The 21,732-nt window shown below is 44.6% G+C and overlaps 1 protein-coding gene across 5 annotated transcripts in view; it reads right to left on the minus strand.

Moving 5' to 3' along the window:
- MROH1 (maestro heat like repeat family member 1) overlaps positions 1-21,732 on the minus strand; it is a 411,563-nt gene that overhangs the window by 77,466 nt on the left and 312,365 nt on the right. For all 5 annotated transcript variants that reach the window (XM_033934479.1, XM_033934480.1, XM_033934481.1 and 2 more), the window contains one exon: positions 2,875-3,074. In XM_033934479.1, coding sequence (XP_033790370.1) covers positions 2,875-3,074 — 200 coding nt within the window. The remainder of the gene's footprint in view (positions 1-2,874; positions 3,075-21,732) is intronic.

Raw genomic sequence — 21,732 nt, forward strand, 5'->3', positions numbered from 1 at the left:
ACCCCTCTGTTAGAAGTGATATTTCACAAGCTAGATTGGTCTCCCGGTAGAGATGGTGGAGACTAAGACTGTGTCTAAGTTCAAGAAGGCGTGGAACAAGCATGTGGGATCTCTTAGGGAGATAGCGGATACTGCGGATGGGCCATTTGGCCTTTTCTGCCATCAAGGTGTTCCTCAAGGTTCTATACTTTCTCCTCTCTTATTTAATATTTTTCTTGCTCCTCTGTTGACTTTATGTCAATCAATTGGTTTCAATACATTCGCATATGCAGACGATATACAGCTTCTGCATCCTATCGATCCTAACAACCCTTCTGATATAACCCGAATTAACACAAAACTTGAACAAATTCACTACTGGTTAATCAATAATCGTTTAGCTTTAAATATCAATAAATCCAATATACTGCTCTTTCCTTGGAAAGACAACCCTAAACTTATTTCGCCAATCTCTATTAATGGACTCCCTTTGCAAGTTGTACAAAAAACCAAAATACTCGGTGTAATTTTGGACCATAAACTTACCTTTCATGATCACATCAGCAGTGTTATTAAGTCTTCATTTTTTAGAATGAGACAGATACGCTCTATCTCTCAGCTATTTAGTAACGACTCATTGAAAATTCTCATTCATTCTCTTGTAATTTCAAAATTAGATTACTGCAATGCTTTATTTAATGGTATAGCACAAAAAGAAATCAGACGCCTTCAGATTATCCAGAATACAGCCATTAGACTTATTACAAAAGCTAAAAAATTCGACCATATAACTCCTCTTCTTAAGGAAGCTCACTGGCTTCCAGTAGCCCACAGAATAACGTACAAACTTTGTCTGCTCACATTTAAATCTCTTCTGTTTAAATCTCCGGCCTTTATTCATAAACTATTAATTCCTTATTCCTCCAATAGAACCCTAAGATCAGACCAACAGCATTTACTAATGATTCCATCATTAAAAATAATAAATACACGCCGTCAGTATATTTTCTCGGTGACGGCACCCCAAACTTGGAATTCTCTCCCCATCTATTTACGTGAAGAAATCAATCTAGACAAATTTAAAAATAAACTGAAAACTTTCTTATTTAACGATGCATTTGTTATCTGATTTTATGGGTTTCTTTTAATCAATATTCAAAAAAATTTTTGATTCTAATTCTCTTTTCTTCACACATTCAATTATTTTTTATCCCATCCTTTTGTGTTTTCCTTATTTGGCTTCCCACTCTGCTCAATTACATTGTAACTTCTTCCCTTACCTTCCTCTTGTTTCCAGTTTGTCTAGTTATCGTCTGTGTCTAGTTAGTTTTTAATTCTTTTAAAATTCTTTTCATTTTGTAACTTTTATCCATGTGTAAATCGCCTTGAATATTGACAAGGCGATTAATCAAATAAATATTAAACTTGAAACTTGATCATCTTTCTATAACCATAAAGCTCTCTGACTTCACAATGCAGGTGTAAAGAGCCTTAGCCTATAGGAAGAGGAGATGCAAATGTTAAGAGTCTTAGCCAATAGGGAGAGGAGGAGATAGTGGATGCTGCGGATGGGCCATTTGGCCTTTATCTGCCATCAGGTTTCTATAATTATAAAGTTCTATGACCTCACAATTCACATTCCCAAAAATTGCTGGACCCCCCTGACATCCCCGAACCCTCCCCGACATCCCCCCACATTGTTGGACTCCACTCCCACATCTTTGGACCCCCCAGTACCTGCCGATGACAGATTGGCAGGAAGGAAGCCTACTCCCTCCTGCCTACAGGGTCCTGTGCTGCGTATGATGGGCCTTCCCCCTCCCAATGCATTGGATGCAGTGGGAGGGACCTAAGGCCCTGAATGGCTCAAAATCACATCAAAACTTGTCCTTGAGTCCATGAGACAAAGCTCAAAGGAGGCTTTCGTCAGCTGACTGAATATAACACCCGACTCCCACGACACTGCCAGGAGGCTTGATAGCAGCTGTGAATGGTGGAAGCAAGTCCTACTGAATTCTACACAGAGAAGTCACCTCTCTTAGTTGAGGATGAAAACTGACAATTCTACTGAGCAGGTCTGGGATTAAGGAGAGACCCTGAAAAGATAAAAAAAAGGTATTCAATATGATTTTCTGTGGGACAAGAGAAGGGATCTTGCTCTCACACTAAATGGAAAACTGCCTCTTTTAAAAACCATAAGATCTTCTCATCTATTTCTTTCCAGAAGACAAAAATTGTCAGCAGTTCCTCAAGTGCTGATCACCATGGGCTAAATTGGACCCAGCAATTCAATGTCAGGCCACATCCAGGAACCGGTACCAAATATCCAGACCATCAGCAGTGCCCAGAAGTTATGTGCATGCAGTTGCTACTCAGTGCTGTACTGAATAGCTAAGCAGGTAACATTCGGGCTGCCTTTTGTCAAGTTAGCTATACAGTAACTGGCATCGCCAGTACCTGCATAAATTCAGGCTCTGCCCAGACTGTGGCCCCCTCTCCATGGACTGCCCTGGCTCAAACCAGACAGTGCTGTGGTGGTCAGTGGCATTGTTCTCTTAAGGACAACAGAAAATTGTCTCCTTGCCTGTTCTACGTGGTTTAAGTATTCAGGATCTCTCCTACCCACTTATACCATGCTTAACACTGACCTCATTTTACACATCTTTCAGGCAAACCCGGTCTGGGCTCAATAAATGAATGAATAAATAAATAAATATGACATCCTACTCAATATACAGGCTGTGATGGCCAGAAACTAGATGCAGAATGGGAACCTCCCTGGCCTTCATGCTCCACCTCTATCTGGATTGTTCAAAGGCAGGTTTATGAGCTCCATCTGAATCCAGATTCCTCATTTGCAGGTATGCCTACTCCAAATGGCTTCAAGCTCCTTACCTGCAGGGGTCCATGCTCTGTGGCACTGGGATGAGACTGGAGCCCTTCTTTTCTTTGGTGCCTTCCAGATTCTTGGGGGGCAGGACCCCCACCATACAGCTGATGCGCAGCAGTAGACTGACAAAGAGCTGTGGATATAGGTTGAGCACTGCTGGCATAGATTCTGCCACAGAGAGGATCTCAGAGAGTGCACAAGTTGCCTACAGAAAAGAAAGAAACCCAGAGAAGCAAAGGGGTGAGATCGAACTTTACTTACATGTCTTGCCATTAGGAGGAGTTGGAAAGCAGTGCATCTTACCTGCTTAGGAGGGAATCTGGTTGGGAGGGAGAGGCAGCAGCAGGTAAGAGGTGCTGTTCATTGATTCTTAATGGGGTGATGTGATTATGCAACCTTTTGCATAGATTGATTACATTTTAGATAAGGCATTTGTATGATAGTGTGGGGGGTGGTCTCAATATGCTTACGTCCCTAGTTTCCAAATGTTAGGATCCACCTTGCGAGTTAGCGCCTAAGAAAAAAATCTGGGTGTTATTTGTAGACAATGTGCTGAAATCTTCCAACCAATGTGCGACAGCAGTCAAAAAAGCAAACAAGATGCTAGGAATTATTAAAAAAGGAATGGTTAACAAGACTAAGAATGTTATAATGTTCCTGTATCGCTCCATAGTATGACCTCATCTGGAGTATTGCGTTCAATTCTGGTCATCTTATCTCAAAAAAGATATAGTGGTGCTAGAAAAGGTTCAAAGAAGAGCGACCAAGATGGTAAAGGGGATGGAACTCCTCTAATATGAGGAAAGAGTAAAACGGTTAGGGCTCTTCAGCTTGGAAAAGAGACTGCTGAGGGGAGATAGGATTGAAGTCTACAAAATCCTGAGTGGAGTAGAACGGGTACAAGTGGATCGATTTTTCACTCCGTCAAAAATGACAAAGACTAGGGGACACTCAATGAAGATACAGGGAAATACTTTTAATACCAATAGGAGGAAATTTTTTTTTTCATTCAGAGAATAGTTAGGCTCTGGAACACTTTGCCAAGGGATGTGGTATCAGCAGTTAACGTAGCTGGTTTTAAAAAAGGTTTGGAGAAATTCCTGGAGAAAAAGTTCATAGTCTGCTATTGAGACAGACAAGGGGGAAGCCACTGTTTGTTCTGGATCGATAACAAGGAATGTTGCTACTATTTGGGTTTTTTTTACCAGGTACTTGTGACCTGGATTGGCCACATACTGGACTAGATGGACCAGTAAGGCTATCTTTATAATCTTAAGTCAGGCCAGTGTTAGAGGTCAGAAAATATAGGAAGGTCCTCTCCCTAATCCTCTCTCCTCCAATTTCCTCACCTACCATTATTATTCCACCGATAGAACCTCACCAAATACAGAACAAGGGATCACAAATTAGAAATAAAAACATTTATATAAAAAATGAACTGTGAGCCCCCATGAAGTTAAGCTTAACATGTACTGCAACACTAGAGAAAAAGAACAAAAATGCATTTCCTTTTCTACTCAACACAATCGAGACATTTGGATACACATTTCCCAAAGCTAATATATTCCATTTACAACATTCAAAATAAAATGTTTCTTTTTCTACCTTTGTTGTCTGGACATTTTATTTTTCCATTGTGTTGGTTTCAGTTTCTCTGTTCTGCTTTCCTGTCTGTCATCTGCTAAATCTCTTTCAAGCTGCTGCTATCTGGATTTCTCCTTCTATTCTTTAACTACACTTATATCTGATATACTGATTGCTCCTTAAAAACATAAGAATAGCCTTACTGGGTCAGACCAATGGTCCATCAAGCCCAGTAGCCCATTCTCAAGGTAGCCAATCCAGGTCACTAGTGCCTGGCCAAATCTGAAGGAGTAGCAGTATTCGATGCTACCAATACAGGCAGGGCAAGCAGTGGCTTCCCCCATACCTTTCTCAATAATAGACTACGGACTTTTCCTCCAGGAACTTGTCCAAACCTTTCTTAAAACCAGCTACATTATCTGTTCTTACAACAACCTCTGGCAATGCGTTCCAGAGCTTAACTATTTTCTGAGTGAAAAAAAATTTCCTCCAATTGGTTTTAAAAGTATTTCCCTATATAACTTCATCGAGTGTCCCCTAGTCTTTGTAATTTTTGACAGAGTGAAAAAATCGATCCACTTGATACCGCAATAAAACTTATCTATAAGAAAAGGAAATTTGATCATGTCACTCCTCTCTTAAAGGAAGCCCATCTCCCACCGTATCACTTATAAAATTATTCTACTCACGTTCAAAATCAAACTCTTACATCTACCTACATTTCTTGACAAACTCCTTATTCCTCAAAGTTCCACTCGTACATTAAGATCATCAGACCACAAACTTCTCTATATTCCTTCCCTAAAAGACTTCTACTATACTCGCAAAACAAATTTCGCTATAACCGCCCCTACATTATGGAACTCACTTCCACAATACCTCCGTGACGAACAACAATTAGCTAAATTCAAGATAAATCTAAAGACTTTCTTATTCCGGGACGCTTTTAATCTAATCTAAACTTTTTAAATTTGTTTTTTCTTTATTTTTTTTTTTTTCCTCTCTCCTTTTCTTTTTTCTTTCTTTCTTTCATTAGGCAAGCATCCATCATCTTCACGCTTCCCTTTCCCTTCGTTCAATCCCCCCCCCCCCACTTTTCCCATTTCTTCTATACAATGTAACTTTTCCCCCTTCCTCCCCTATTGCCCTCACATTCCTGTACGTCAAGTCTTTGTCATTTATGTTTAATTTTAGACATCTTCATGCACATTCTACTACATTTAAACTCTTTATTAATTTTATTGTTAACCGGCCAGACAATTGTTTGATGGTCGGGATATTAAAAACTAATAAACTTGGAAACTTGGATACTCCTCTCAGGATTTTGTAGACTTCAATCATATCTCCCCTCAGCTGTTTCTTTTCTTTCCTTATATGAGAGGAGTTCCATCCCCTTGATCATCTTGGTCACTCTTCTTTGAACCTTTTCTAGTGCCGCTATATATTTCTTAAGATAAGACAACCAGAATTAAATGCAATGTTCCAGATGAAGTCGCACCATGGAGTGATACAGGGGCATTATAACATTCTTAGTCTTGTTAACCATCCCTTTTTTAATAATTCCTATCATCCTATTTGCTTTTTTGGCTGCTGCCACACGTTGGTTAGAAGATTTAATCGTATTGCCTATGATAACACCCAGATCTTTTTCTTGGGTGCTAATCTCCAAGGTGGACCCTAGCATCCAGTAACAGTGATTCAGGTTACTCTTCCCAATGTGCATCACTTTGCTTTTGTCCACATTAAATTTCATCTGCCACTTGGACGCCCAATCTTCCAATTTCCTAAGGTCTGCCTGCAATTTTTCACAATTCATATGCATTTTAACAACTTTGAACAGTTTAGTGTCATCTGCAAATTTAATCACCTCACTTGTTGTTCCAATTTCCAGATCATTTCTAAATAAGTTAAATAGCACCGGTCCAATTACAGACCCCTGTGGCACTCCACTGTTTACTCTCCTCCATTGAGAAAAATGACCATTTAACCCTACCCTCTGTTTTCTATCCGATAATCAATTCCTAATCCACAACTGAACTTTGCCACCTATCCCATGACTCTTTAATTTTCTCAGGAGTTTCTCATGAGGAACTTTATCAAAAGCTTTCTGAAAATCTAGATATACTATATCAACCGGCTCATCTTTATCCACATGTTTATTCACACCTTCAAAAAAGTCAAGCTCTTTCCTCTCTTTTTTTTCTTTCCTGTTTCTCTGTCAACTCAAATTTCACCCTTTTTCCCACCCTTCTCCTCTTTACTTTTCAGCTACCCATCAAATTTCCATTTTCTTCTCTTACCTGCTAGCTCTCCTATTCCCCATCTCACTCCTTCTCTAGCCCTCCATTCCCTTTCATTTCTAAAACCTATCTAACATGACCAGTTCCTACCCAAACCCCACCTACCCACTCTATACCCTTAATATACTCTAATATGCCCCCAACTAATGCTAAATGCCTCTATTTACCCAACACTTACCACCTTAGATCTCGACAACTCTCTGGTAATTCTTATTACCCAAACATTTATCACCTTAAGATTTTGACAACTCTTTGGTAAGTCATATGCAACTCTTACGACATCTCTTATGCTATTCCTGTAAACTTTTATGTAATTTCTGAAAACTTTTATGTAATCCGCCTTGAACCGCAAGGTATTGGCGGAATAGAAATCACTAATGTAATGTAACTACTACCCATTACCATATTTCTATTCTCTCTAATCATTATCCTCTCATTTATTTCCTTGCCTCTCCTATAGTTCCACCATTCCCAGTTCTTCCTCCCTCCACCCTTCTGGCCCTGCATCTGCTTCCTCTTTCTCCCCTCCTTGTCCTCATGGCCTCTCGTTTACCTGTCTCTTATCTCCTGCCTTCTCCCTCTTGGTCCAGTATTCTTATTGTCATAGTATGTTTTAATTTTTAATAATTTTAATATTGTACTTGAATGTTTTTAACAATTGTATTACTTTAATTATATAATTTTAGATTGTACGTAGATAGTGTGTACTATGAAATTGTACCATGTGCTGAAATGTCTCAGTATATTCCTGTTGTGAACCGCCCAGAACTACTGGTTAGGCGATATACAAGAAAATAAATTATTATTATGATTATTTTCTTCACTCCCATTGTCCGGCATCTCTCCATCTACTACTACTTATCATTTATATAGCGTTGAAAGGCGGATGCAACATTGTACATTTTTGACATTTATAGACGGTCCCTGCTTAGAAGAACTTACAATCTAACTTGGACAGACAGAGATGACATATAGGTGAGAGGAGTTAGGAGTCAAACGTACTCTCAAAGAGGTGGGCTTTTAAACAGGCCTTGAACACTGCAAGAGATGGATTTGGGATTTGGGCAGCTTGTTCCAGGCATATGGCGCAGTAAGTCATAAGGGATGGGAGTCTGGAGTTGGCAGAGGAAGAGAAGGGCACAGAAAGGAGGGACTTGCCAGCTGAGAGGAGCTCATGGGGGGATCATAGAGGGAGGTAAGTGAAGAGAAATAGTGAAGGGCAGCTGAGTGAGTGCATTTGTAGGTCAGTAAGAGGAGTTTCACCTCCTATGTATCTCTCTCTCCCTCTCGTATACCCCCAAGTACAACATCTGACCTTCTCTCCCCCATGCACCAGCTCTCCCTCTCCTCCACCCTATGTCCACCATTTTCTCTCTCTTACCCCTGTTTGTCTGTTTAGATTGTAAGCTCTTTCAAGCAGGGACTGTCTTCTTTGTGACTCTGTACAGTGCTGCGTACGTCTGGTAGCGCTATAGAAATAAATAATAGTAGTAGTTCCCTCCCCTCTTCCCCCCTATACAAGATGTATCCCTTCCTCGCCCCTCTCCTCCCCTTTACTGCATTTCTCCCTTCCTCCCCAGTCCCCTCCACTTCATGTCCAATAATTCTTCCTCTCTGCTCCCCACTCAGCATCTCTCCTTCCCTCTCCATTCATAACTCTCCTTTTGCAAGCATGGAGAGAACAGGCTTCATTTCTTTCTTCAATGGGTCAGAGGCAGTGGCAGTGATTCCCACACATTGCCTGCTGCTAACCCAGAAGCCTCCCCTTTGCTGTGTCCAGCTTTCCCCCCCCCCCATCGCAACTTTCTGTTTCTCTGTCTGGGCGGGACATGGTATAGGGGAGATTTCTGTGTTAGTGGCAGACAATGTTTGGAAATTGCTGCTGTTGCCGCTGACCCATTGAAGACAGCAACAAAGCCAGGACCATGGGAGCCAAGCTTGTTCCCTCCAAGCTGGCGCTGGGTTAAGGTACACCGCTGCTGGGCGGGCCTAGGTCCACCTGTGGCTACACAGAAAGCAGACTCTACAGAAGCCTCTCAAGCAGCATCTCAGCACTGGGCAGAGCATGTACTCTGAAAGCAGAATTTGTAGAGGACTTTATGAACGCGAGTCACTGCCTTAAAAAATATTTAGTGCAACTAGAATTTTCTGATTGTTATCTCCTTGAAGTCATGAAGGTTGAACTAAAAAATCAAAAGAGTGCAAGACAAAAAAAATCCATTGCTGAAATATTTTGTTTTCTGATTGAAAATGCAGAGGTTTGAGGATTTGGGACATGATAGGAAAAGTCAGGGAGGGGGTGTTAGATATCGGATTTTACAGACAGGAAGCCAGAACACCTACACAGCTACACAGCACTGTCCCTACAGGGTTCCCGAGAACTGCACTCAGCACTCAACTTGTGAAGGTTTAATAGGAGGTGTTTAGTTCCTTAGAAATGCTGCTGAAGGGCTGATGTGCACAGCTGCTGTATTGCTTAAAAACCAACCTGCTATGCAAGTCCTGGAACCATAAAAGGAGGCCTGTGTAGGGCCAGAGAACCGATCCAACAGGGGATTTTTTTTCTAGATTTCTGAATGTGACGTGGGACTCCAGCCTCCACAGCAAAAATGGATGCAAGCCATGGCAAAAGTGAAGCTGGTAAGATAAGATTATAGCCCTGTTTTAGGTCATTTTCTGTGAAATTAGTGTGGAACAGTTAACCCAGGTCTCATATTGGTGCTAACTCACTGTACACTGGATTTATTCCTATGAGAAGATAAAGCCTCTGCAGGTAAGTGAAAATGAGTTTGCCGGGACATTTGCTAATTTACAGCTTGAGACAGATGAGAGGTTATGGGGTTACTGATAAATTCTGTTTTAATTTGGTTAAAAGACAGAAATTAGTTACTAGCTTGTTTAAAGAATTTAAAATTCATTTGCCCTACCTTTAAGTAGTTTGTAGTAGCTTGTGAAGAATGGATGGTATAATGAAGACAAGAGAACTCCCTCAGTGCAGTTCAGTCACCTTTCAGCAGATGGTGCTAGTCTTCCAAGATGGAGGCTGAGTCAGAGGCTCCTCAGAGAATTAAATGCTCTGAGGCTGACTAGATTGAGAGGCTCCAAGGCCAAGGATTCTCACACTGCAAGAGCCGGCTTAGGCTATAGTTCAGGGAAGAAGGGTAGCCCTAGTCCAGGGATTCAAACAGGGATTGGACGGATTCCTGAGGGATAAAGGGATCGTGGGATACTGAGAGAGGTATCCAGGTAATAAGTATAGAAACCCAACCAGGTCGTGTATGTGCAAGACCGGAGGGTTAGGACTTCGATGGGAAGAAAGGACTTCAATGGAAAACCAAGGTGGCAAGGGGGCCCCTTCTGGTGATTCAGACAGGTCGTGACCTGTTTGGGCCGCCGCAGGAGCGGACTGCTGGGCAGGATGGACCTATGGTCTGACCCGGCAGAGGCACTGCTTATGTTCTTATGTTCTTATGCTTGAAGGAATTATAGGGTTGAATGCTTGTAAGACAGAAGGTAGGCTCACAATCCCTGTGCATAATGAAGACATAAGAACATAAGAAACGCCTTCACCGGAACAGACCAAGGTCCATCTAGTCCGGCGATCCGCATACGCGGAGGCCCATTTAGGTGCTCCTTGTTGGAGACCCGGATTTCCCGTATCCCTCAATATGTTTTGCAAGAAGGTGTGCATCCAACTTGCGTTTGAAACCCAGAACAGTAGCCTCTGCCACCTCCTCCTCCGGGAGAGCGTTCCATGCGCCCACCACTCGTAGTGTGAAACAGAACTTCCTGACATTTGTCCTGAACCTGCTGCCACTAAGTTTAAGGCTATGACCTCTTGTCCTTGTCACATCTGAAAATGTCAGTAATGCTGCTTCCTGGTCAATTTGGTCAAATCTTTTTAATATTTTAAAAGTCTCTATCAGATCCCCACGCAATCTTCTCTTTTCGAGGGTGAACAGTCCCAGTCTCCCGAGGCGTTCCTTGTAGCTTAAATTCTCCATGCCTTTGACCAGTTTCGTGGCTAGCCTCTGCACCCTCTCCAACAGAATTTTATCCTTCTTAAGGTATGGAGACCAGTGTTGGACACAGTATTCCAAGTGTGGTCTGACCATTGTTCTATAAAGTGGCATTATAACATCCTCTGACCTACTCGTGATCCTCTTCTTGATTATGCCTAACATCCTATTTGCTTTCTTCGCTGCCGCCGCGCATTGGGCCGATGGCTTTAGGGTTCTGTTTATCAGTACCCCCAAATCCCTTTCTTGTTCGCATTTGGCTAAAGTCACCCCCGACATCTTGTAATCATGTTCTTTGTTTTTCTTTCCCAGATGCATCACCTTGCATTTGTCTATGTTAAAATTCATTTGCCACTTTATCGCCCACATTTCCAGTTCGTTTAGATCCTTCTGAAGATCCTCACAGTCCCTTTGAGAGCCAACTACCCGACATAGTTTTGTATCATCTGCAAACTTGATTATATTGCATGATGTTTCCTCTTCCAGGTCATTTATAAAAATATTGAACAAGATGGGCCCAAGAACCGAGCCCTGGGGCACGCCGCTGGTCACCTTTTCCCAATCCAAGAATTTCCCATTTATGGTTACCCTCTGCGTTCTGTTCTCAAGCCAATTTCCGATCCATCCTTGCACTTCTCCTCCTATTCCATGACTTAGTAGTTTACTCATAAGCCTTGCGTGCGGAACCTTGTCAAACGTTTTTTGGAAGTCCAAGTAAATTATGTCCACTGGATCTCCACTATCTATTTGCTTGTTCACCTTCTCAAAGAATTGTAGTAAATTTGTCAAACATGACCTCCCTTTCCTGAAGCCGTGTTGACTAGCTCTTATTAGGTTGTGCTTATCCAAGTGTTGTACAATGCGATCTTTAATTAGTGCTTCGATTATCTTCCCAGGAACCGATGTGAAACTCACCGGTCTGTAGTTTCCTGGTTCACCTTTTGATCCTTTTTTGAAAATTGGGATGACATTTGCTATCCTCCAGTCGTCTGGTATTTGCCCGGTTCTAATTGACATGTTAGCTAAGGATTGTAATAGTTCCCCAATTTCTATCTTAAGTTCCTTTAATACTCTCGGGTGGATTCCATCCGGTCCAGGGGATTTATCACTTTTTAGTCTGTCAATCTGAGAGTAAATCATGTCCAACTCCACATTTATTGTTGTTAGGCTCTCCTCTATGCCCCCGGTGAATACCCTCCCAGTGTCTGGCATTGTTGTAGTGTCCTCGTTTGTGAAGACAGAGGCAAAGAATGAATTTAACATCGTATATGGAAGAGAATAGCCATTACTAGGGTTACCAGATTTTGCATCTGGTAAAGAAGGACACATGGCCCCGCCCATTTCCTACCTTGGACCCACCTCATTCTGCCCCTAGGTCTGCCCCGTTCCACCCCAAGCCCCACCCCATTCCGCCTCCCATCCCCAACACCATGCAAACCCTGTCTCTTCGGGAAAGGTCTGGAATGTATCTGTGCATGCACAGATGTGACGTGATGAGGTTGCATGCATGTGCACAAGCGTGTGACATCACCGCATCGCATCCGTGCAAGGAATTGTTGTCTGGGTGGGAATGTCTGGAAGGAGTGGAAATGCGGTGGGCAAACCTGAAAGGAATGATTGTAAGGGCAACAAACTTCTTTGTGAGGCAAGTAAGTAAAAGTAAGAGGAAAAGAAGGCCGCTTTGATTCTCAAAACTAGTAGCTGAGAAAGTAAGGAATAAGAGGTTAGCTTTCATAAACTACAAAAGATCGCAGAAAGAGGAAGACAAGGAAAAATATCTGGAAAAGTTAAGAGAGGCTGGTCGTGTAGTCAGGAAAGCAAAGATGCAAATGGAAGAAAAAATAGCTGACACGGTAAAACGGGGAGACAAGAAATTTTTTAGATATATCAGAGATAGGAAGAAGTGCAAAAGAGGCATTGTGCGACTCAAAGGTGAAGGGGAGAAATATATAGTAGCAGATAAAGAAAAGGCCGAAATGCTTAACAGATATTTCTGTCTGTGTTCATGGTTGAAGCGCTGGGAGCGGGACCACAGAAGAGAAACGTGAATAGGGATGGAGGAGTAATAGACCCTGATCGATTTTCAGGGGGTTGTGTTCATCAGGAGCTAGCTAAAATAAAGCGAGACAAAGCAATGGGGCCGGATGGTGTACATCCGAGGGTCCTGAAGGAACTTAGGGAAGTTCTGGTAGCTCTGCTGACTGACCTTTTCAACCTGTTTCTAGAGTCAGGAGTGGTACCGGAGGACTGATGAAGGGTGGATGTAGTCCCTCTCCACAAAAGTGGAAGTAAGGAAGAAGTAGGGAATTACAGGCCGGTAAGTCTGACTTCTGTTGTAAGCAAATTAATGGAAACGCTTTTAAAACAGAAAATGGTCAAGTTTCTGGAATTCTGTGGATTACAGGACCTGAGGCAACATGGATTCATTAGAGGTAGGTCTTGTCAGACAAACTTGATCAATATCTTTGACTTGGTGACCAGAGAATTGGATAGAGGATGTGCACTAGATGTGGTGTACAGTATTTAGATTTTAGCAAAGACGTCTAATAAATAAACTGAGTGCCCTCGGGAGGGGTCACGTGATGCTGAGCTAGAGAGCAGACGTGTATGCCTCAAGCTCCTGGGCCCCGCTCTCCTTAACGGCACTTCAGCAGCTTCTACTTCTGCATTTTTTACGGTTTTGCCCTTCTAGCAGCGGAGTCCCTGGTGCCTGTTGTGAGTCCTATCGGCAGTGGGGTTATGGCCTCTAAAACCTTGTGAAAGGATCGAGATAAAGTGAAGACAGCGGAGCCTAAGATGGCAGAGGGGGAAGGATCGGAGGGCCCTGCCGTGAGCTCGGTTTGGCTGCAGGAGGTAGTCGCAGAAGTGAAAGGAGCCATAAAATCTTCGTTGGATCAGAACCTGCAAGTTATCACCGATAAACTTGAAGTTATGGATGGGCGCCTGGAATCGCTAGCGGGAGAGTTCACCGCCTGCTGTCAGCGCGTGTCCGTGCTGGAGGACAGTGTTTCCAAGGTGACCGGTGAGCAGTTGGAGATGCGGACCCGGCTCGGCGGATTGGAAGATAAACTGGACAAGATGGAAAACCTCTGTCTGGTGGGCTTGCCGGAGTCTATCCCAGCGGCTGAGCTCCGGGGGTTCTTGGAACGCTGGTTGGTGGACACTTTGGAGCTTCACTCTGAGGCGGGCCCGGTACACATTGATCATGCTCACTGGCTGGGGCTCCATCGTGGCCCGGCTGAAAAGCCACGAGTGGTCATCTTTAAACTCTTTAACTATGTTCATAAGATGGAGATTCTACGCACGATTCGATGAAAGGGGCCCCTCCGTTATGACATCCACACTATATTGTGTTTCCAGGATTTCTCTCCTCGTGTATCTACCCAGCGTTGGGCCTACGCTTCGCCCTGTGCTGATCTGCACCGCAAGCACGTGCAGTTTGCCTTGCTCTACCCTGCCAAGTTGAAGATCTTCTATGAAGGCAAACCCCATTTTTTTGATAAGCTGGAGGATGTGACTCGTTTTGTGGCTCAGATGGCCATCCCGTCCACCAGCTCTGCAGGCTCTTAGTGACCCTGCCTTTGTCTTCTGGAGGTACTCTGCTCCTAGAGAAGGGCTGCAGGACAGAAACAGCAAACTACAGACCAGTGAGTCTCACGTCTATAGTGTGTAAACTCATGGAAACACTGATCAAACAGAATATTGACACAATCCTAGACGAAAAAAAACTGCGTGATCCACACCAACATGGGTTCACCCAGGGAAGATCTTGCCAATCTAATCTGATTAGCTTTTTTGACTGGGTTACTAGACAACTGGACACCGGAGAGTCACTGGACGTGGTATATTTGGACTTCAGTAAAGCATTTGATAGCGTCCCTCATCGAAGATTACTGAACAAGCTGAAATCGATAGGATTAGGAGACACTCTAACTACATGGGTTGGGGATTGGCTGAGCAGTAGACTTCAGAAGGTGGTGGTGAACGGTACCCCATCCGAAGCATCAGAAGTGATCAGTGGAGTGCCGCAGGGCTCGGTCCTGGGCCCGATTCTATTCAACTTATTCATAAGAGATATGACGCGGGGACTTAGAGGAAGGGTATCACTGTTCGCCGACGACGCCAAACTTTGCAACATAGTAGGCAGAAGCTTGTTACCTGATGATATGACACACGACCTACTGCTTCTGGAACAATGGTCGACTACTTGGCAGCTAGGCTTCAATGCTAAAAAATGCAAGATAATGCACCTGGGTAAGAGAAACCCGCGCAGAACTTATGTACTAAATGGTGAGACCTTGGTTAGGACCACGGCGAAACGCGATCTAGGAGTGATCATTAGTGAGGACATGAAGGTTGCCAATCAAGTGGAGAAGGCTACCTCCAGGGCAAGACAAATGATGGGATGTATCCGCAGAGGTTTTGTCAGCAGGAGACCTGAAGTTATGATGCCGTTATACAGAGCCATGGTGAGGCCTCACTTGGAGTACTGTGTTCAGTTTTGGAGACCACACTACCGAAAGGACGTGCTGAGGATCGAGTCGGTGCAGCGAACGGTCACCAGGATGGTCTTGGGGCTCAGGGATCTCACGTATGAAGAAAGACTAAAGAAATTGCGGCTGTACTCACTTGAGGAAAGAAGAGAACGGGGAGATATGATTGAAACGTATAAGTACATCACGGGACGCATCGAGACAGAAGAGGATATCTTCTGGCTCATGGGACCCTCAACCACCAGAGGGCATCCACTGAAAGTCAGGGGAGGGAAGTTTCATGGCGACTCCAGGAAGTACTTCTTCACCGAAAGAGTGGTGGATCATTGGAACAGACTCCCACTCCAGGTGATAGAGGCCAGCAGCGTGACGGATTTTAAGAGAAAATGGGATACTCATGTGGGATCGTTAAGAGAGTAAACTCAGGGGGGAGGGATACTTGGAATGGGCAGACTTGGTGGGCTATAGCCCTTTTCTGCCGCTTTTTTTCTATGTTTCTATGTTTCTATGATGGGGCGGGTGGGGCGGCGACTCCCGTTTTCTATTTGTTTCCTCTCTTTTCTGCTGGACAGACGGTGGAGCCTGCCGCACCGATGTGCTTTGTTAGTTGATGATTGTGGCCGCCCGTACCCATTTGATCTCAGTTATATACTTCCTTTTTGATGGGTCTGGAGGTAGCATTCTTCTGACTGTGGGATGTTGATCACCTGATCCTCCTGTTACTTTCTGCAGCCAGGTTCTGGAGAATCCGGAGTTTCCCTGCTCGGGTGTTGCTGGACAGGTGACTCTTTGCGTGTTAAGTGGACCCTATGTTCTTCAATTCCTACTGTGACCTGGGGCAATCCTCCCTACTGGGATTTCCTTACTTCCTGGTCTGCTGACACCAGTGCTGGGCGCTTCTAGTCCTGCTCAGGGCCTGCTTGGGCTCTGCTACTCCCTTCTCTCCACAGACATTGGGGTGCTTGTTGGGTGGGGGTTTTCTTTTGGGGGGAAGAGTGTTAGCTGAATGTCTGAGTGTGTGCGTGACGTGATTGGCTGGGGTTTGTCTGCTTTGGATTGGATCTGTTCCGTGGGTTTGGGGGGAACCTTCTGTTTTGGGTTGGGTGGGTTCTTCAAGTGTGTTCTTTGGGAGTCTGGTGGGCAGGGGGGGGTTGTGGTGCTTAGGTTTCACTGTATACACTACACGGGATTTTTTGTGGGCTCTGGATGGGGTTTTCTGCTGTTCCCTTTTTGGTTGTTTTATTCTTGTATTTCTTTAGGGGGGCGGGGCTTGGGTTGGCTCGGGGCAGCCCTTGGTTGTCCTTAGGGACACTAGCGTTTTTGGGGTAGTCTGGGGGATATTTGGGAGATTGCTGGGGGGAGGGGGGTTTGTAGGGGGTGGATTCTCTGTTTTTGGTTTTCGACTTTTCTTGTGGTTTTTCTGTTTCTGTTTTCATTTTTGTTTTGCTTTTGTAGGTTGGCTGGGGATGGGGCTACCCTGGGGCTCGCCGTTCCTATTTTTGGCTCTGGGTGATCTTGTTTGCCACTCTACTGCAGCAGTGGTACTGGTGGTGGGTCTATAGGCTGGGACAGCCTCACCTATCTTCCTTCATGCTATTGTTTTTTTCATTTTTGCTGTTAAGAGATTCTTATGGTTAAGCTGATCTCTTGGAATGTTAACGGTGTTACCTCCCCTGTCAAGCGCCAAAAGATATTGCAAACCTTAAATCGCCATAAGGCACATATTGCCTTTCTGCAGGAGACACATTTGACTTCTCAAGAGCATGATAAGTTCGCCAAATGGTGGGTTGGACGGGTTCTGGGAGCGGAGGCGTCCTGGCGGAAGGCAGGGGTTTTGATTCTCATCTGGAAAACTTTAGATGTGAAGGTGAAAGCAGTCTATGCGAATCCCTCTGGACGGTTTGTCTTGGCTCATTTTGTTTTGGACCAGCAATCATTGTTTCTTTGTAATATCTATGTGCCGAATGTCTATGACAAACAATTTTATGGCTCTTTATTTAAGGCATTGAGTGCTTACCCTGATGTGCCTCAAGTGTTGGGGGGGGCGTTTTTAACCTTGTTCATGATCCTAGACTGGATAAATCTGATCCCCGCCCTCGGGAGCGCATTGACTCTTCTAGGGGTATTCCTTATCTTTGCTCCTCTCTAGATCTTGTGGACGTTTGGCGCACTTTGCACCCTGGAGAGCATGACTATACCCATTTGTCTCGTGCTCGGGGTACCCAGTCTTGGATTGACTACTGGCTTTTGTCGACTAGCCTCTTTTCTTCCACAATGGCGGCGGGTATTGGTCCCTATTGTGTCTCGGATCATGCTTTTATTTGGTGTTCCCTGTCTGTTGGGTCAGGTGCGCCTGGTGCTTGGCGCTAGCATTTTCCTCCAGCTTTGTACAAGGATCCTGGGTTTCTTAATCATTTGCTTCAGAAATGGAAGGACTATCAGATTCATAATGAGGCTCATCTGGAGGACCCCGTGCTCTACTGGGATGCTGCTAAAGCAGTTTTGCAAGGTGAGATTATTGCTTAAGCTAGCTTTAAGAAAACGGCGCACGATAAGGAAATTCTTTGCCTGGAGAGGCAGGTTTGGCCGGACAGGATGCGATATGCTTGCCATCCCACCCCTTCCCGGAGGAGCACTCTGATGGCCTCGCAGGCCTCTTTAAATGAGCTCTTGCAGGCCCGTACCACCTGCTCCTTTCAATATTTTAAACATCAATTTCATCTACATGGTAATAAGGGCGGGAAACTCTTAGCTAACCTGGTACGTACTTCTGATGGCTCATGGCGGGTGCTCTGGGTAATGGCAGAGGGGGAGGGACCGGTTTGTACTGATGTGGCCATTGTGAATATTTTTCGCCAGTTCTATCAGAGGTTATATGCTCATTCTACGGCCCTGGAGATGCCGAGTGAGTTGTATCTCGATAATATTTTGACTCCTCGTGTATTGGCTATTCACCAACAGATGTTGAATGCTCCTATCTCGATGGAGGAGGTGGCTTCGGTGATCCAGTCTAGCGCTCTTTGGAAAGCCCCTGGACCCGATATGTACCGTGTGGAATTTTATAAATTGCTCTCTATGGAAATTACACTGGTGCTGACTTCCACCTTCAATGAGTATGTTCATAGAGGGTATTTATCACGGTCTCTGCGGGATGCACATATCGTGGTTCTTTTGAAACCGGGCTGGGATCACACCTTGCCCAGTTCTTATCGGCCTATCTCCCTTCTTAATACTGAGGTGAAATTTTTCGCTAAGATCCTGGCTAACAGGATGGCCCGTTTTCTCCCCGATCTTATCGACGATCCTCAGATAGGCTTCATCCGTAATTGTCAGGTGGCCCGCTCTATTCGCCGTATTTTAACTTCTATGGAATACGTGGCTCATGCTCATCTGCCTTCTCTGTTGGTTAGCTTTGATGTGGAGAAGGCTTTCGATAAGGTCTCTTGGACATTCCTGTTTGCAAAGTTGCGACATTATGGTTTTGCGGGATTTTTTCTAGATGCTGTCTCCGTTCTTTATGCCTCGCCTTTGGCGGCTGTTTGGGTTAATGGGCTGCTTTCTGACCCTTTTGACATCCAATAGAGTACTCGGCAGGGGTGTGAGATGTTCTGCATAATCCGGACATTCCTGGGGTAGCCATTGGTACGGTGGAATTTAAATTGTCAGCGTTTGCGGATAATTTTCTGGTCCATCTTACTCGTCCTGTCCAAGCTTTGCCTGCTCTTTTGATGGTGATGGCTGAATATGGGGACTTTTCAGGTTTTCAGCTGAATCTTGAGAAGTCCTTGGCCCTTCCTATCCTCCTGGAGCTTCGGAACATCTGGCCGGGGGTCTTTCCGCTGAAATGGGCTGACCAGGCTTTTCGTTATCTCGGCATTCAGTTAACTTCTTCCATTTCTTCTATTAAACAGGCTAACTTGCGTTTGCTCTTTGATACAACATGTCGCTGCTTGGATGCTGGAGATTCTTTCCCCTTTCGGTTCACGGTCGCATTCACCTTTTTAATATGATTGTTTTTCCTCCCTGGCTTTACGTTCTTTAGGTGTTACCCATCTGCCTTCTGCTGAAGGATCTCCATGCATTGCATCAGCTTCTCTCTCGGTTTCTTTGGGGGGGTGGGGAGAGAAAGCCTCGCATGGCTTTTCGTTACTTGTTGGGCTCTTGGTCAAAGGGAGGCATGGGGGTTCCTGATCTGAAGAAATACAATCAGGCTTGCTTGCTTCGTTACTTGGGGGATTTGATCTTGGAACAACACACCTGTACCTGTTTTGACTATGAATTTGCCTTCTACCATCCTTGGCATCTGTCTTCTTTGTTACATGCGCCTCGATCTTCTCTTCCGCCCCACCTGAAATCGAGTCTTTTGCTGGGTTTTCTACATGATTGTTGGAGGGTTTTGGTGTTCAGCCTGGGGGGAACCCGGGAGTGTCTGATTTGGTGCCCCTGCAGGGGAATCTTCAATTCCTGCCTTGCCGGACGTCTGCATCTTTTAGATGCTGGATCCAATTGGGATTCACTGTGTTGGAGCACATCCTTACCCCGGAGGGCACGCTTCCCCCTTGGCACACTTTTCAGCTACGTGATGGGATTGGCTGTTTTTTTTTTTGCTTACTTACAATTGGATCTCTATGTACGCTCTTTGGCGGTGGAGGGTCTGCAATTGGGTGGTAAGCTTCGTGCCATTTTTGGTCCCTTTTCGGTTTTGGCATTACATCAGGCATTGAATATCGTTGCCCTGCCTCGGATGTGGCACTCCCTGTGTGTTTGTTGGGCTTCGGACTTGGGCTTACGGCCCACGGATCTGGATGTGGCCTGCCTTATTAAGCGTATTCCGACCATTTCGGTTTTGGCTGAACTCTGGGAGTGTCAGTTTCGGGTGTTACATTGTGCTTATTTTACGCGAGTCCAACTTCTTCACTCAGGTTTAGCAGACTCGCCGCAATGTGAGAAATGTACCTGTACTTCTAAGTCATTTTTTCATACCTTTTGGAGCTGTTCTGTGGTCCGGGCTTTCTGGAGACGGGTGATTCGTTACTTGGAGCTTCTGTTGGGCGGGATTTTTGTTAGATAAATATGAGGCTTTTCGTTTTCCACCAGGGGTAGGTCGGTTATTTTTGCGGAAAGTTGGCTTAGTGGCTAAGAAAATTTTGGGGGGGAATGGATTTCAGATCGGGCTCCTTCTTATTGGGTTTGACGCAACCGTATGCATGCTCTGATGCTGCTTGAGAGGGGTCGAGTGCGTCATTCTTTGTGTCAATCGAAGTTTTTTTTTGCAAGTCTGGGGTCCTTATATTTACTCTCTCTCTCCTCGAGCCTGCAGTTTGATTCTTAATTCTTTGCCATAGTAACATAGTAACATAGTAGATGACGGCAGATAAAGACCCGAATGGTCCATCCAGTCTGCCCAACCTGATTCAATTTAAATTCTTTTTGTTTTTTCTTCTTAGCTATTTCTGGGCAAGAATCCAAAGCTTTACCCGGTACTGTGCTTGGGTTCCAACTGCCGAAATCTCTAAGACTTATTCCAGCCCATCTACACCCTCCCAGCCATTGAAGCCCTCCCCAGCCCATCCTCCACCAAACGGCCATACACAGACACAGACCGTGCAAGTCTGCCCAGTACTGGCCTAGTTCAATATTTAATATTATTTTCTGATTTTAAATCTTCTGTGTTCATCCCACGCTTCTTTGAACTCAGTCACAGTTTTACTCTCCACCACCTGTAGATGGGCTGGAGTAAGTCTTAACAGAGATTTCGGCAGTAGGAACCCAAGCACAGTACCGGGTAGAGCTTTGAATTCTTGCCCAGAAATAGCTAAGAAGAAAAAATTAAAAAATTTAAATTGAATCAGGTTGGACAGACTGGATGGACCATTCGGGTCTTTATCTGCCGTCATCTACTATGTTACTATGGCAAAGTATTAAGAATCAAACTGCAGGCTCGAGGACCTCAGACCTATTTGATTCCTGAGTGGTGAGGGGTTCATGGCCTCTTCCCGGCTTTTCTCTGTGTTTTTCTCCCCCCTTTTTTATTTTCCTCTTTCTTTCTCGGGAGGTCTATTTTCTGATTCTTTGGGGCTCATCAGAGTCCAGGGCCCTGAAAGTTCTGCTTTTGTTTGGTTCCTGGGCTGGCTGTTTGTTTTTGGGGGGGTTCTCTTCTTCTTTGGTTATGGTTGGGCGGGGGTGGTGGTGGGGTTCTGGGGCTTGGGATATCATTGCTGTATGGCTTTTGGTGCACGTGTATTTTTTTTTTGTTGTTGTTGTTGTGTTCATTGCCTCGTCCTTTGCCTCTGCTGTGCTCCATTAAAAATTGTTTCCTGTAATCCTCCCCTTGCGCCCTCGTGTGCTGAGGTCTCATTCCGGCATTGTTCCCATGTTGATGTATTGTTGCTATGAGGGGGGGGGGGGACTTGTCTTTGGGGAATGGGTTCTATTGTGGCTGCTCTATGAAAATTTGATGGCGTTCT

The sequence above is a fragment of the Geotrypetes seraphini genome, chromosome 2 (genome assembly GCF_902459505.1).
Source record: "Geotrypetes seraphini chromosome 2, aGeoSer1.1, whole genome shotgun sequence".
Lineage (NCBI taxonomy): Eukaryota > Metazoa > Chordata > Amphibia > Gymnophiona > Dermophiidae > Geotrypetes > Geotrypetes seraphini.